General features: G+C 32.6%; 2 protein-coding genes across 5 annotated transcripts; both read left to right on the top strand.

Moving 5' to 3' along the window:
* The first annotated feature begins 920 nt into the window (after nt 1-920).
* LOC105952310 (calmodulin-binding protein 60 D) lies at nt 921-5949 on the top strand. 4 transcript variants are annotated; one of them, XM_012975850.2, is made up of 9 exons: nt 921-1441; nt 1682-1797; nt 2737-2812; nt 2919-2977; nt 3105-3598; nt 4115-4275; nt 4368-4571; nt 4752-4977; nt 5059-5949. In XM_012975850.2, the coding sequence occupies exons 2-9, from the start codon at nt 1691-1693 to the stop codon at nt 5661-5663; spliced, it is 1932 nt and encodes a 643-aa protein (XP_012831304.2). In that variant the 5' UTR covers nt 921-1441; nt 1682-1690; the 3' UTR covers nt 5664-5949. The 4 variants fall into 4 exon arrangements, with proteins under 4 accessions (XP_012831304.2, XP_088680162.1, XP_012831302.2 ...); XM_088824036.1 differs by having other exon boundaries at nt 1009-1434; XM_012975848.2 differs by having other exon boundaries at nt 1028-1441; nt 1671-1797.
* A 4709-nt stretch (nt 5950-10658) lies between these two features.
* On the top strand, nt 10659-14653 carry LOC105952312 (xyloglucan endotransglucosylase protein 7). Its single transcript, XM_012975852.2, has 5 exons — nt 10659-10931; nt 11149-11219; nt 12080-12302; nt 12762-12955; nt 14046-14653. Exons 1-5 carry the CDS (start codon nt 10827-10829, stop codon nt 14440-14442), a joined length of 990 nt encoding a protein of 329 aa, XP_012831306.2. The 5' UTR covers nt 10659-10826; the 3' UTR covers nt 14443-14653.
* Nucleotides 14654-17561: the final 2908 nt, after the last annotated feature.

Raw genomic sequence — 17561 nt, 5'->3', positions numbered from 1 at the left:
TAGGTAGTTGAACTTATAAGTTATGTAGTACCGATGCAGGACGAAAGCGTGAAAATAAATTTATTTCTACAAATTAACTCTTTAGAAAAAAAAAAAGAACTCTAAATTAACCAGGAAATTGAAAAACTCTCAAATTTTTTTAATTAAATTCGAAAATTCTGCTTTACGAAAGACATAAACAAAGTGTTTATACTAATAAACTGAAAATCCTAATTAAACGAGGAAAATAACAAAGAGGAAAATAAAACAAAATGAGATAACTCCTAATTCTAATAGAATTCTTAATTATGAAGAGAACTCAATTGACAGATTTTCAATCCGATTTTTCGGATTGCCGAAGTGTGACCTTCATCATAAGCTACACTTAGTGAGTATTGATCGTTGTGCCATTTCGCTTGAGATGGACTTCATTTCAGACTCAAATAGTGACTCGGTACTATAGTATTATGATTACAGTTGAACCTCAATAAATTAACACAGTCGGTACTAGGGAAATTCTATTAATTTAGCGAATTATTAAATTATCGTGTTAATAATTTAAAAAAATTTCACCGCGTCGGGACCGAGCGAAATTATTATTTAATCGAGGTTATTAATTTATCTAGGTTCCACTGTAATTAGTCTTAATTCAACCCAGTGCACTTGGGTTGCTCCCAGTTTGGGCGATATATATATGCACTAGTTTTGCCAAAATTCTAGCATGATTTTAAAAAAATTCAAAACTCCAGAACTGAAAAGAATTTCTCATTTTGACAAAAAAAAAAAGAAAATTCTCATTCCATTCTTCGGAATAAAAAATGGGTTTTTACTTAAAAAAAATTGGAAACTTACGTCACGATTTCTCGATATGTTACTATTTTATATTAATATATTATATAAAATAGTATAGTAAAACTAAAAATTCAGTATTCGGTAGTTGTATTTAAAATCATTACACAAAAACAAAATATCCATATTTCTTAAAAATGGAATAGAAAAAAGTTGTAGATTGGTCAACTTGTCGGGACCGGGAGTAGTTATTGTATTTGTAATAAAGAAATCAAATGATAAGAACAAGAATATTAATTAATTAATTAAAATAAATAAAAAAAGGGGGTTTATTATATGCCGGCAACGTTGAATTCAGGGGCCCGCTACCGTTACCGTCACCGTTACCGTCACATTTCCCAGATCCAGTACACCCTGCCAAAATCACAGATGCCCAGAATTTAGAGAAAGCAGCAGAAAAAAACAGTTACACACATAAAACACAGAAACGATTATGGCTGCTTCCTAATTACAAATCTAGTCATCTTCTTTACTACAACATCGTATTTCTTCACCACTGTCTGTATCTCGAGTCACCATCACTAATCCAGAGTCTTATCTCTCACACTTGTTCACCACTTGACGCGCTCGTATTGTAATCTCAGCCCACTCTCCGATTTCCTCTGCGTATGGGGTAATTAATTAATTAATCAATTAATTAATTAATTATTATTATATGTGTGTGTAATTGGTTTTATTTGTTTGTGGGCGATGGGGTTTTTACATTTTTCCTGGGATCTAGGGTTTTTTTAGGGTATATGGGGGGGACTGAGAACTGTTTGATTCGTTTTATAGATTTTAATGGACTTCGATTTTTGGTTTTTAATTTTTGAAAAATTGATTAAATTATTTGTTAATTGAAGTGTAAATGCAGACTAGGTATATGGAAAGAACAAACTCGATGAAAGGGAGAGGGAAAAGAAGCTTAGAAGAAGGTGGTGCTGATGAAGAACAACAAGAGCCAGAGAGGAAACGACCTGCTTTAGCTAGGTGACAAACAAGATTAATTATTTATTTCTCATCATTTTTTTTATTACAGTTTGTGTATCTTTTTCTTACTTATTTTGGGTTGAATTATTGCAATAAACCTGTTTTGATTTTGTCGAAAAGTGGAAATTGGAATTTATTTATTGGTATGTGACATGGCAATTCATGTACTAAATTCAATGATTGAAGTTTGAACGTTGCCCGTTGGTTCTCGATTGTTTCATTATCAGAAAGTATTATTAACCAAATTCTTGAACTAATTTCTCCTTGTGTATTACCCGCAGTATTGTTAGAATTTATTTTCTACTGCAGTGTTCGGTTATACGTAGCCTGTCTCACATTAAAATTATTAGGTTAAATTTTTTTGATTCTTCATAGATATCTTTGAAACTGTAAACAAGGTTACAATAGATGTTCTTTCGGTTTAACTTTCCTTAACAATGTTTCTAGTGCGTCCTCCCAAGTTTTGTAGGTTTTCGTTAGATGAATATGGCTTGCTTCTTAACCTTTATTTACGACAAAAGTAAATAAATAAATAAAAACTCTCTGGTCAGTTCCACTACTCAGAAAAGTGAAATAGGGCCTCTCGTAACGCATTTACAGTTTCGGATTTTAGATTTTTTAGTCAGCGTATATAACTTTTCGTTTTTCTCCCTCGAGTATAGAATTGTGAATTAAAATGTTGAGAAGAATAAGACATGATAGTTTGTTGTACTCTCTTATGCAATATCTCGAGTTTTTAATCCGTCTAGTAGATGTATATGGGGGCTACTAAGTTTAACTCAAGTGTGCAACTGTGCATCTGTTGATCATGAATTTCCTTTTTTAGATTTTCCGATTTATCTGTCTTCAATATTTTTTCAGTGTTAAACTTGAATACACATGGCAAGTAAATGAAAAAAAAAGACAGTAATCATTAAAAAATGTGTGTTTTTTGTGCAGCGTTATTGTGGAAGCTCTAAAGTTGGATAGTCTCCAAAAGCTCTGCTCATCGTTGGAACCAATTCTTCGCAGAGTGGTAAAGATTAACCTTTCCATTCCAATGTGATATTTTTGTGTGTGTATGTGTGTGTGCTTTTTTATTTTTTGCCACTTGCCTAATCAGCACAAATCATCTTGAACAGGTTAGTGAAGAAGTCGAACGAGCTTTGGCTAAGTTGGGTCCTGCTATGCTGAACGGGAGGTAGGGTATTTCGTCTTCGTAAATTATGAAATGACAATTCAGATAGAAATTCTTTTAGAAAATGTCTGTTATTTCATCAACCAAAAAATATAAAAAACTGTACCTTACTCATGTTTTGAAAGTCCAGGTCATCACCTAAACGGATCGGAGGGCCAGACGGAAGAAACCTGCAGCTTCACTTCAAGTCGAGGCTTTCTCTTCCTCTGTTCACCGGTGGCAAAGTAGAGGGCGAACAAGGTGCCGCAATTCACGTTGTACTGATCGATGCCAACACGGGCCACGCGGTAACTTCCGGCCCGGAATCTTCCGTGAAGTTGGACATTGTTGTTCTAGAAGGTGACTTCAATAACGAAGATGACGAAGGGTGGAACCAAGAAGAGTTCGATAGCCATGTTGTGAAAGAGAGAGAGGGAAAGAGACCTCTTTTGACGGGGGATTTACAGGTGGCGCTCAAGGAAGGTGTTGGAACTGTCGGGGATCTTACGTTTACGGATAATTCGAGCTGGATAAGGAGCAGAAAGTTTCGACTTGGTTTGAAAGTTTCGTCGGGGTTCTGTGAAGGGGTACGCATTCGTGAGGCAAAGACTGAAGCTTTTACTGTCAAAGATCATCGTGGGGAATGTATGCATATACTTGCTAGTTTGTTTATTTATTTTTTATTTCATAAATAGGGTTTATGGAGAGGAAAAAAAATCGAAAAATTGGATTTGTGGAGCGAATAAAAATAAATCGTCTATATGAAAAATTGAACTTTCTCTTGATATCATGCTAGAATAGAATAGCCAGGATAGATAGATAGAGAGATACAATATTGAATAAAATTCATTGTTTTTTAGAATGGAGGAGCTAAGAAATGCACATGATGAAGAGCAACGATAAATTAATAACCTCGCTTAAATTATAATTTTTCCCGGTCCCGACTCGGTGAAAACGTATTAAATTATTAGTTTGGTAATTTAATATTTCGCTAAATTACTAGAATTTTGCTAGTCCCAGCTCTATTAATTTATAGAGGTTTAACTGTATATGCTTTGATTGTTTATGTTATATGTGGTACTTCTGGAATCCCTTAAGGCCATAATAGTCTTTTCTCGTGTCGCTATATTTAGTGAAGTGTGTTTTTTTTTCTCCCCACAGTGTACAAGAAACATTATCCACCTGCTTTGAGCGACGAAGTATGGAGATTGGAGAAAATCGGGAAAGATGGATCATTCCACAGAAGGCTTAATAATGCCGGGATATTTACTGTAGAGGACTTTCTTCGCCTTGTGGTCAGGGACTCTCCGAAGTTGAGGAGTGTAAGTATTTTTAATTTGTGGGTTGTTTTATTATCATTTTTTTAATATATTTATTATTTTTTTTTTTTTTGGTTTTGATCTTGTTTCGACAGATACTGGGCAGTGGTATGTCGAACAAGATGTGGGATGCACTGATAGAACATTCGAAGACCTGCGTTTTGAGTGGCAAGCTTTATATATATTACCAAGACGAAACGAGACATATAGGTGTTGCTTTTAATAATGTCTATGAGCTGAGTGGTCTCATCGCAAACGATCAATTCTATCCAGCAGACTCACTTTCAGACAGCCAAAAGGTTTGCCCGATTTATATATATATATATATATATATATATATATATATATATATATATATATATATATATATATATATATATTATATTATTCTTTTTTGCTTTAATTAAATGTAATCCTATAAAGACGAATATTTTTTAATAGTAAATAATATGTGAAAAATGTTATGTACCTGTCTGTAGGTATATGTGGATAAGTTGGTGAAAACAGCTTATGATAATTGGAACCAAGTTGTCGAGTACGACGGGAAATCACTTTTGAATTCCAAGCAAATCAAGAAGTCCCGAGAAGATATTCCTGTGGGCCCCACCATCAATTATCCGAATTCTTTAGATATTCAGATCCCGCACAGATTGTCCGTTTCAATTCCCTCCGAGCCGTCAATGGATCAAAGTGTTCTAAGTGGAGGTGAGAAAAATAATATATTTTTATGATTATTGTGTGTGTGTGTATTTTTACCTCATGATTTTTTTAATGGTATGAACTCAGATTCAGGAGGTTATACAGACAATATATCTGCAAGATATCCCACACAGTCCCACTCCCAGTTCGACACAGTCTCGTTTACTCACCACGAAGTCAACCCACACAACCAATTCCAAAGTCAAACGTACAGCGAAAAAGTCAACCTCGCCCTGGCCCCACCTCAATCATCACCCCAATCATCATTCCAACACGGCAACTCTTCTTCATCCTCCGTTTCCTCTCTCCATCATCAATCCAATAATGTCAACCCGTTCTTGTCCGAGGAATGGCCCACAAATCGAGACGACAACAACAAGGGGGGAATCGATTTCTTGTCTGAAGAAGATATTCGTCTGAGAAGCCACGAAATACTCGAGAACGAAGACATGCAGCACTTGCTCCGCCTCTTCAGCATGGGGGGCAACGTCCCCCCTGTTGAGGATTCCTTTAGTTTCCCTTCTTCCTCGTCTTCTTACATGACTGCCCCTTCACCGGACTACAGGGGGGCCCGCTCAGGGAAGGCTGTTGTCGGGTGGCTCAAGATTAAAGCTGCTATGAGATGGGGAATTTTTATTAGGAAGAAAGCTGCTGAAAGGCGCGCCCAGATTGTCGAATTAGATGATGACTAGAATTTTTTTTTTCTTTCCCGAATCGGAAAAAAGAAAAACAAAATATTTTTCTGTATCGGAAATTGATGATTCTGTTGTAGTTTTTTTATTTTTTATTTCTTGTACAGTGAGTGGTTTTGCTTACGAACACTTGTTATTTACTTCGTTGTTATGTGATTCGATGACATTAGAAGTGCTTTGCGTTTGTAAAAGTAGTTCAAAAAGTTAGATTAGGAGACACTCGTTACATTTTTAACCGTGTTGAATTTGATACTTGATGTTTCAATGGTATTTGTTCTTTGTTTTACTTTTTTCTTTTCTTTTTTTGGATATGTGGATTCGATTATTTGGCGCATTACTATTTCGTTTTGCTTTCTTGTTCTAATCCAACTTGAATCACCGAGATTGGATATCGGTTGAGAAAAATATGCATGAATCAATGAGACTGGTTGCCCACAATTTTAATATTTTAAAATATCTAAAATTCAAAGTATAATTCACATATGCGTAACTTTGTCATCATGCATCCAATTTAGTTTGATGCATATTTTTCTCTCAAACTATCTATATTTTGTGATCATATTCAAAATAATCAGAAAAGATCCACTCATTGCATATGAACCGAACTCCTAAATTAAGCTAATCAAATATTCATAATAGGTAGGGGTGGCAATTTGGATCCGGTTCCACGGATCCGATTAGATCCGGTTCGGTCCATAAGGATTCAGTTTAGATTAAGTTTAGTTGAAACAAACCAGATCGGATCAAGTTGATTTTTTTTTAAAACTGGATCCATGTGGATCCACTTTAGATCCATTGAAAGTTTAACCACAAAATAAAGTGGGTCATATTGGATCCAACGAAAACCCAATCAAATACCAAAACAATTCTCACAGAAAAAGTCAAATATTATTTTAATTAAAAATTTAATTGATAAAAAATTATCAATGAGTATATTAATAAAAATTGTGTGTGTATGTGAGTGTGTGTGTGTGTGTAAAACAATGTGTGTGTAGAAACTGTGTGTGTATGCGAGTGTGTGTGTGCGTGTAAAACAGAGAGTGTGTGTAGAAATTGTGTGTATGTGAGTGTGTGTGTGTGTGTGTGTATATATAAACATATATATATATATATATATATATATATATATATATATATATATATATATATATATATATATATATATATATATATATATATATATATATATATATATATATATATATATATATATATATATATATATATATATATATATATATATATACACATGTATCTGTGTGTGTGTAAACAGAGTCTGTGTGTGTGTGTGTATATGAGTGTGTGTGTCTGTATGTGAGTGTGTGTGTGTGTGTAAACAGAGTGTTTGTGTGTGTGTATACGAGTGTGTGTGTGTGTGTATGTGAGTGTGTGTGTGTGTAAACAGAGAGTGTGTGTGTGTGTGTGTGAGTGTATGTGTGTGTATATATAAACATGTATATAAATGTAAACATATATATATATATATATATATATATATATATATATATATATATATATATATATATATATATATATATATATATATATATATATATATAAACAGATAGTGTGTATGTGCATGTAAGTGTGTGTGCGTGTGTGTAAAAAAGTGTGTGTGTGTAAAAAGTGTGTATATGTATGTGTATGTGTATGTGTATGTGTATATGTGTGTGTGTGTGTGTGTGTGAAAAGTGTGTGTGTGAATATGTGTAATTGTGAAACTTGAGATATTAAACCACATAAGTTGAGATATTAAACCCTAAAAGTTGAGATATTCAACCTCATAAGTTGAATTAAAGATGCAATGAATCCATGTGGATCCAATCCGGATCGGTCTAAACTCGATCCACATTAAATCCATTCATGTAGGTTGATATTGGATCCGGTTCCTTTTGCATCCGATCCACATGGATCCGGATCGGATCCGGTCCAAGTTGAGAAATTGCCACACCTAATAATAGGCGAAGCTAGCAAGAGGGCGTTGTGTTATTTGACTTAAGTTCAGATTTCTTTGTCAATGCTTTATAGATCGAACTCGTCACACATGGTTAATCTAGTATAGTTTACATCTCTTGTTTGATTTATATATGCTAAAGTTTATCAATTCAATTTTATACTTGCTAAGTGCCTGACTAGTCTTTTAATCATGTTGTGACATGTTTAAATATATTGGAAGTATGGAAAAAAATTTGGAAGTCAAGTATAAGAGACATCAATCTCTTATACTTATGCAAACCAAAAAAAAAGTCGAAGCAAAACAATGAGGTGGTGTTTGCAAATGCTTTTTGAAAGTGATTATGCAGTTTTTTTTTGCTCATAATCTGTTTTTAGGTGTTTGCAAAATCAACTTTTGCTTTTGCTTCTCTTAAAATAATCTGCTTTAATATATTTTTTTAAAAGCACCCCTAACCATGCTTTTTCAATTTTAGTTCATTTTCCGAAATATTTGCAAACACCCCCAACTTTTAGAAATAAGCACTTAAAACTAACTTAAATCACAATCAATAACTTCTGCTTTTAAATAATCATTTGCAAACACCACTGAGTTGTAAAGATATAAGCACGCACATTGATTTTTTGCGATCTACATTGTGTAGGCCTCATTTTCTTTTTCTTTCTATTATTTCGTGATTTATAAAATCATAATAATAGTATCTATTAGTTTTTTTTTCTTCTTTGTCTTTTTTAAATCTAGTTAATGTCTCGTGTATGTTGTGTTTTAAATATTTATTGCACCGACTACCATATGCCTAACTGAAAGTGCTTAATAAATCAAAATAAATAAAAGGTAGAGAGTCATTATATTAAAGTGAAAAAAAAGGTCACTTCAAGGCCAAAAAGATACCGCCTGAAATTCCGGTGAATCACCGGCCACATTCTCACCGGAATATTAAATTTGCATAGAAGGTCAAATATATGCTACACTTGAATACCCGATCAAGTCTACACACCAATATATTTGTGTGTAAAGGAAATGGTAATGTTAATCGATCGAGTTTATAGGAAAAACTCCATTAAAACGCAGGAAAACTTGAAGAGAGAGGAAGGAGAGAGAGAAACATAATTCTTATTAGGGTAAATTTCAATTTCTCCCTATATTTTGGCATGGTGTCACTTTACTCTCTTCTACTTTCGATTGCATCGATTTGCTCCCCTGCACTTGAAAAATTGTCTCAATGTGACCCTCGTTGTTAGTTGTCATACATTTGACCTTAACACCGTTTGATCTAACCTCTGAAATTACAAAAACGTCACATGTCCCAATTTAAATAATTATTAAAAAATAAATAAATAAAAAACAAAGAACACAATAAAAAAAATTCAAGACAACGAAAAAACACAGTCCACGACGCCAGCCACAATTTATTTTAACTTTTATTTAAACTGAGAGGGGTGACTTTTTAGTAATTTTCAAACTTAACTTTTATTTAAACTGAGAGGGGTGACTTTTTAGTAATTTTCAAACTTAGATTAAACGGTGTTAAGGTTAAATGTCTGGAAACTAACAGTGAGGGTCACATTGAGACAATTTTTCAAGTACATAAGGGCAAATTGATGCAATCGAGAGTAAAAGAGAATAAAGTGACATGGACCCAAAGTATAAGGGGAAAGTGAAATTTACTCTTCTTAATATGATACAAGCTTTTTGTACAAATAAAAATGCGTTTTTTTAATTGTAATAAGTGAAATAACAACTGCAAATATAATGAAGGAAAGAAAAATCTTTTAACAAGTAATGACCTACTCGATGTATTTCACCGATTCTAACATACATTTAATGGGAGAGAGTTGGCTTCTATAAATGAAAGTTAACATAAGTCATTCTTTAGACAAATAAGTTAATTTTTGGGTTAATGATTTGTAGTTACAATTACAGTAGAACCTCGATAAATTAATACTCCATAAAATTAATAATCTCGATTAAGCAATAATTTCTCTCGATCCTGACTCGATGAAAACGTGTTAAATTATTAACTCGATAAATTAATAATTCGATAAATTAATAATTCGATAAATTAATAGAATTTTTCTAATCCCAACTCTATTAATTTATCGAGGTTTAACTGTATTATTTCTAAATTCATTAATTATTCTATTGAAATTATTTCTAATTATAAACAATTTCTTTTTCGCTCAATTATATTGTACCTTGAAAGCACCACTGTATGTGATTGTGACGCAACTTTGATATTTGCATGTGAGCATTTTATCTTGCAACAACTTGCATTGCAACTTTAATTTTCACATCCACCATTTTTACTTATATTTCTCCCTTTTATACCCTTTCAATATTATAACTTATATTATTTATCTAATTTATTCGACTGTAAAATCGATTCACCGCGAACCGACGAACCAAGAATCAAGAATCAAGCGGCGAACTAGATATTATTTTTTTCTTTAATTAAATTTTGTTTTCTCTCAATTAAATTTAGTTAACAATGTCCCCTAAAAATGAAAAAAAAAAAAAAACACACAGACATTCTTACAAAAAATGTTGTCTAGTTTTACTTGGGGAAAAAACAGCAATAAATATAAATAGATAGGTGGGAGTGATGCAAATAGATAAAATGGCAAATTACGGCGACCTTCTGAGATAAAATTTTATTACCAAAAAACCCTCTTCTGTTTTTATAATTATAACCGCCCCTCAATTATATATTGTCTTACACGTATTGTATCCTTATTGTGTTAAATTTATCTACTGAAAGCGTATTTATTTCATACGACAATACATAGTTGATGGAGATAGTTCTAATCATCCAAACAAGAGCAGTTTTCTTCGTGATTTGACCTAACATTAGGGGGCGGTGACCGTAATTTGTCCTAGATAAAATTATCTCGAAAATAAAAAAAGAGACATAGGCTATATAATTAGAGAGGAAAAAGGAATGGCTGCAATTGGCCTTCCACCAACTGCAACAAAAGAGCAATTGATGAATTGAAAATGACTTGTTATTATGTATATATTGATTATTGAAGGTGTGTGCACCCACAAAACACACACACACACACACACACACACACACACACACACACACACACACACACACACACACACAATTATTGTGAATCATGCATATATTTAAAAAGACAAAAGGAAAGCTATAAACAATTGTCTCTCCAAGTAGTGTAAGAAATCAAGAAATCAAGAAACCAAGAATGGGTATAATGAATCAAAGGAATTCATCACACTCTTCTTCTCGTTCCCACAAATTCCTACCTTACTTAGCTTTTATACTCTTTTCCGCCATCTTTGTTTTCAAGGTATATATATATATATATATATATATATATATATATATATATATATATATATATATATATATATATATATATATATATATATATTTTAATTTATTTCATTATTATTAATTAAACTCATCCCAACAATATCCTTTTTGCCCTACATTATATATATTTCATGCATTAATATATATAATATAATGTTGATTAATTCAACGCGCGCGCGTTTCGTTCATAGGTGGATATCATTATATCGCAAACGATCTCCGGTGCTCCAAGTTATAATAATTACCTGGACAGCCTAACAAGGTAATATAAATACTTCATCAAAGTTCGTATATATGTATATGTATTTGTATATATGTATGTATATGTAAATGGAATTTTCTTGTGCTAAAAGCTAGCAACTGTTTTCATTACATCTTAGTTTAATGTTTACTGTAATATAATAATAATGTTACAACAGAAGTTATTAGATGTTGATTTACTCTATATATAGTTTGATAGATATGGTTAGTGTTGACTAATTTACTAATTAACCACTACAGATCTTTTTATTTGGTTGTGTGGCAGTTTGCTTGATTATATATTGAATGAATAATGCTTCTTGTATTACAATTAATAGAATGATAAATAATTAAAATCATCTAATTTTACTTATTGTGTATCGATTTAATAGAACAAATAAAAATAATATTTTTATTTTGTAACACATGATACCAAACTATAAACATATATGTAAGATAATAACTTTATTCAGTGGGTATCGTATCCTATAGGTAATTGCATCCTTCATAATGAAGAGATCTCAAAAGTTGGAAAAGATAAATAAAAATAAATAAATAAAATAAAATAAATAAATAAAATAAAATAAAATAAAATAAATAAATAATGCACGAAAGAAATGAAGGAACAAAATGGATAGAATAAAAGGACAAAAATAATACACATGCATAGGATAAATACTTATCTTATATGATTCAATGAAGACCACAAAAAATACTGGGACCAATTCAATCGACACTGACAGCTTCAATTTTAAATTTTACGATAATTAATCACCCCGAATTGAATTTAAAATTCATATGAAATTAATTTCGATCTAAAATTCAAAATAATTCATTTTATTTATTTATTTATTATTATTATTTTTCTTTTCTGTTTTACAGCCCAAACTTGAGGTTCGGAAATGGTACGTTTTACCGGCACTTCATTGCGTCGTGGGGTGAGAACAAAATCAATAGGGTCGAGAACGGCGAAATGCTTACCCTTACACTCGACAAATTGTCCGGCGGCGGTTTTGAGTCCAAGAAAGTGTACTTATTCGTAAGAATCGACATGCAAATCAAACTCGTCCCTGGAAATTCTGCTGGCACAGTCACAACATATTATGTAAGATTTTTATCTTACATTATTAATTACTCCTTCTGTCTCATATTATATGTCGTTTTGGATGGTTGTCCTTATATTAAGAAACTCAATAAATATGCACAAATTATACCAAAAATAACATAGTAAATACCAAAATACTCTTATTGTTAATTATTTTTCAATTAACTAATTATGAGTGATAATGGACAAAATTAATAAATATGCAACTAATATTTTATTGAAACTCCAAAATGACAAATAATTCGAGGGGAAAAAAACACACTCCAGAAAAACAAATAATATAGGACAGAGGGAGTGGTTCTTGTCAATTAATTCTGAAATTGATCTTTTTGAATTAAAAACATTTTAATGTGTGCCACAAATAAGCTAATTAGTATCACATGGTTAAACACAATAACTAATTAATGGAGTTTAATATTAATTTGATAGTGTAATGAAGAAAAATGATGTGTGTGACAGCTGGCATCAGATGGTGACCACCATGATGAAGTAGATTTTGAGTTCTTGGGGAACACAAGTGGTGATCCATACACTGTACATACAAATGTGTTCAGCCAAGGCAAAGGTGATAGAGAGCAACAATTCTATCTTTGGTTTGACCCAACACAAGATTTCCACACCTATTCCATTCTTTGGAATCCCAAGTCCATTATGTAAGTAAATTATCAACTTTTCTATCAATTTTTTTTTTCTTTTGTCATTTTGCTAAGAGAATTTAATTCATTAAAACTTATTTATATTTTTGAATTTTTCATTTTTTCCCGAATTTATATGAATCCTGATTTTCAATCCTATTTTAATTTTTTAATACAATTTTTGAAAGTATAGTTTTTTTCTTCGAAAAAAAAAGTATCTATATTAGTTTATTATTAATTTTAAATTATATCATGTATTTTAAATTATAAGTCGTATTGGAGCAATTTCTATACCAAACTGTCTTTTTTTTTTTAAATTTATTTTGTTTCATATTATCGGTCACTTTAAATTTTCAATACTGTATTAAATGTACTTTTTTCTGTTTTAACCTTGTTAATGCAACTCTAGTATAAGCTCTCTCTTATAACACATCACGGTTATTTTAGTCTTTTTAATGCATTTTATTTATAAAATTAAAACACATTTATTGATATTCTAATATTTGTGCAAAGCCGAAAAACGACACTTAATTAAAAATGGAGCGAGGTGTATAATTATCATGATGATATATCAGATGTCATTAAATGCTTATGTTAACTTAAATGGCAAATTACTGTCATTCCTGAGTTATGATCAAATAACGGAAACCCCCTTCATGTTTGGGTAATTACAGCCACCCCCTTAATTATGTATTATCTTACGAAAAAAATCTTATAGAGGTAAATTTAGGGTGTTAAATAGGTAAAACCGAACCGGAATTTTGGTATGTCAACATTTCATACCGTTTATAGAACTGAATATACGATTTAGTTCGGTAAATAACCGAACTACATAAATTTTATGTAAAAATATTTAAAAGGAGAGGGTGGTTGTAATTACCAAAACAAGAGGATTTTTTTTTTCGTAATTTGGCCGTACCTCAGGAGGTGGCCGTAATTTGCCATAAATTAAAATATTTCGAGTTTTCACCCTTAGCTTGTCACTAAACTTGATTGGCGCCAAAATTTTAATATCGTCGCGGGTGATATATAGATAGGGCCACTCGGAAAATATATTTTTATAGTGCAATTTTTTTGAATTTCGTCGATTTCGATTCATGTATTTCAGTTTCTACGTGGACAACATACCAATAAGAGAATTCAGGAACGGAGAGCATTTAGGTGTTCCATACCCTAACGAGCAGCCCATGAGAATATATTCGAGCCTGTGGAACGCCGACGAGTGGGCCACACAGGGCGGCCGTGTCAAGACCAATTGGGATCTAGCCCCATTCGTCGCTTCGTACAGAAACTTCTCATCCGACGGCTGCGTTTATTCCTTCAGAACAAGAACTTCTTCCTGCGATGCAGCTGATTACTCCACCAAACCTTTCCTGAAAATGGAGTTGGATGAGAGAAGCAGGGAGAATATGAAGAGGCTGCAGAGGGAGAGAATGGTGTATGATTATTGCACCGATGTTCGAAGGTTCCCTCAGGGTCCTGCCCCTGAATGCACAATTAATTAATTAATTAGTTAATTAAATTTTAAATATATATATATATATATATATATATATATATTTTTTTTTTTTTTACTGTGTTGGATTTTTGTATGCTGAGTTTGAATTTGGTGGGAAAATATGAGATCAAGACTGAGTGAATTAGATCAGGCTTGAAATGTAAGATGCTTAAATTGATTTGGTGGTTTAATCCTATATATTAAATCACATTTATATATGTATGATGCTTGAATAAAATATGTTAAATTTCGATATTGAATATAATTTAATTATAAAAAAATTTATTTAACATGTAACTTTGAAGGAAAATTAGACTTTTTCTTATTTAGTCACCGTCTATAAAATTAATTTTAGGGGATGCTACTAATTTAATGTCGATTTTGCAGGACCGCCATCAGGCCAAGTCCACACTTGGCTAAGCTCGTTGGGCGGAACTTTCTTGATACGGCTTTTCTTGCCAGAAGACAGACTGACTATATATACGTCTTCTTAACAATTATGAAATTCCTAGTCAGCTTCGGGTGTGGGCTTGCCTGACAATAATTCGAAAGCCCAACAAACTACAACGGCGGTTTCAACAGCATCTTAAGGCGGAGGTAGAATTTAAACCTGCAATCTTCGGGTCATGAGCCTGACGAGTTGACCAATTCCTCGACCCCGCTTCTTCCCCTTCTCTTTCTTTCACTATTCCCACCTATGTTGCTTGGTCGGATAGAACCATCGCTTAGTAAGCTGCAGTTTAGTAACGGCTAATTGCAGGCTTTAATATTGTTTGTACCGAATTTTGAGTAAATACAAATATTGTCAACGGAACATGCTATTAACCCCTGCCATTTAATCAACATAACATAATAGTAATTAATAACCAAAAGAGCCCACAACAAACCACTGTACAAGTGCTATTCACTTCTCTAATAATAAAAACGCTACAAGCTATATGACAACTTAAGTTAAAATACATAAAATAATAATAAAAAACTGAAAGGACTTAAATGCAATATCCAACACGTTTCACGATTTAGCCTGTGTTTGCAAATAATTATTTAAAAACAGAAGTTAGTGATTGTGAGTTAAGTCAGGTTTAAGTGCTTATTTCTAAAAGTTGGGGGTGTTTGCAATTATTTCAGAAAATGAACTTAAATAGAAAAAACAGGGTTATGGGTACTTTTAAAAAAATAGTTTAAAGCAGATTATTTTAAAAGAGGCAAAAGCAAAAGTTAATTTTGCAAATACCTGAAAATAGATTATGAGCAAAAAAAAACTCATAATCACTTTCAAAAAGCTTCCGCAAACACCACCTTAGTAGATACTAATTAATCAATTTAATAAGTTAATTTTTTTTTTAATTATTGTGGTATAACTAGCCATCTATTTTAAACTTCTAATTACAATTTTCAGTTTATTATATATCATTTTGATTATTAAAAAAACAAAAGAATTGAAAGAAAGATAATGGTCCCATATTCACCGTACGTAGTATATGAAAAATTGGAGTTTATTACTAAATAATCATAAATCATAATAACAGTCCTACCACGGCAGAGACCATACTATCTTGAGATGTCTGCAACTAGAGAATATGTCTTGCTGTCGCGTTGACTTTTATGGGATGGTCAAGTCTAGTACAATCGAAACTCCAAATCCAAATTGCAGTGTTTTGAAATAGGAACATTTGGGAACATTGAATTGAATACATAAAGTACAAATGTTGTGTATACATAGTAGTTATTGTTATACGAAAATTGTCCCGTCATAAAAAAAAAACCAAAATCTAACAAGTGTCGGGGGTCTTTCTTCCAACTCGCAACTTCAATTACTAAAACCGAGTTAACTTTACAACACTTGAAATTACACATTCTAGGTCTCCAGTTTGTCGGAAAGCAGCGTTCGTCAAAAACTCTCTAGGTTTTCAGCTCGTCAGATAGCTCTCTACGCCTTTAGCTCGTCAGAGGGAACAACTCGTCGGAGAGCTCTCTAGATCTTCAGCTCATTGGAAAACTCGGCTTGTCAGAAAGCACAATTCGTCAGATAGCTTTATAGGTCTTCAAAGAGTTAGAGAGCCCAACTTGTTAGAGAGCTCTCTAGATCTTCAGCTTGTTAGAGAGAACAGCTCGTCAGAGATACCAACTCGTCAAAGAGCTCTTTAGGTCTGCAGCTCGTTAGAGGGCACAACTCGTCAGAGTACCAACTCGTCAAAGAGCTCTCTAGATCTTCAACTCGTCAGAGGGCACAACTCGTCAGAGTACCAACTCGTCAAAGAGCTCTCTAGATCTTCAACTCGTTAGAAATTTTTTTAGGTCTTCAGCTCATCGGAGAGTCCAACTTGCGAAAGAGCATAGCTCGTCAGAAGACTCAACTCGTGAGAGAGCACTACTCGTTAGTGAGTTCTTTAAGTCTTCAACTCGTTGGAGAGCTCTTATAACTACTCATTTGGGCCTTATGTTTGTGGACTTTCTATATCTTAAGATTTTTGGACCGATACTAATGAAGCCCAATATTGAACTGGGCAAACTAGCCCGTATGGCTGTAGTTCAAGGAAAAAAAAAACTTAATTCCTTGTTGTTTTTAAAGTTTTTTGTTATTTAATTATAGGAAAGTTATACTAAACACTGCAATATTGGCACAATTTTGATTTTCTATTAAAGTGGCATCTCCAAAGCTGGTCACATGAATTGTAAAGGACACTATTAATAATGCAGACAGGATACATTATTGTAATAACAAATTGGTCCAACAAATTGAACCAATAAAATTAATCGGTAGAAACATACAACATTAATTCTCAATTTCGAGACCCCCTTTCTCTCTCTACCTCTTTCTCTCACTTCTCCTTCTCTTAACAGCACACCTCTGCATTCTGAATTGCTTTTAAACCAAAGTATCATGACTATGAAATTAAATGAATTAAAATACCTTAATACTTATCTACTCCACAGCTAGCTGTTCACAACTGTGAATGCATGCTTCTCTTATTTACCAATTTTGCCACTCCCCCAAAGAATATTCCAGATGTCATCTTCTCACACCAACACAAAACCCACGTATATCTTTTATCCCTTTTTGTATCTACATGCACCCTCACCTCCTATATATATACATGTACATACACACTATCTCCATAACCA

Source organism: Erythranthe guttata, chromosome 10 (genome assembly GCF_056151865.1).
Source record: "Erythranthe guttata isolate IM_541 chromosome 10, IM_541, whole genome shotgun sequence".
Taxonomy (NCBI): Eukaryota; Viridiplantae; Streptophyta; class Magnoliopsida; order Lamiales; family Phrymaceae; genus Erythranthe; species Erythranthe guttata.
Note: the sequence above shows the minus strand (reverse complement) of the source record. Positions and strands in the feature narration are given on the sequence as shown.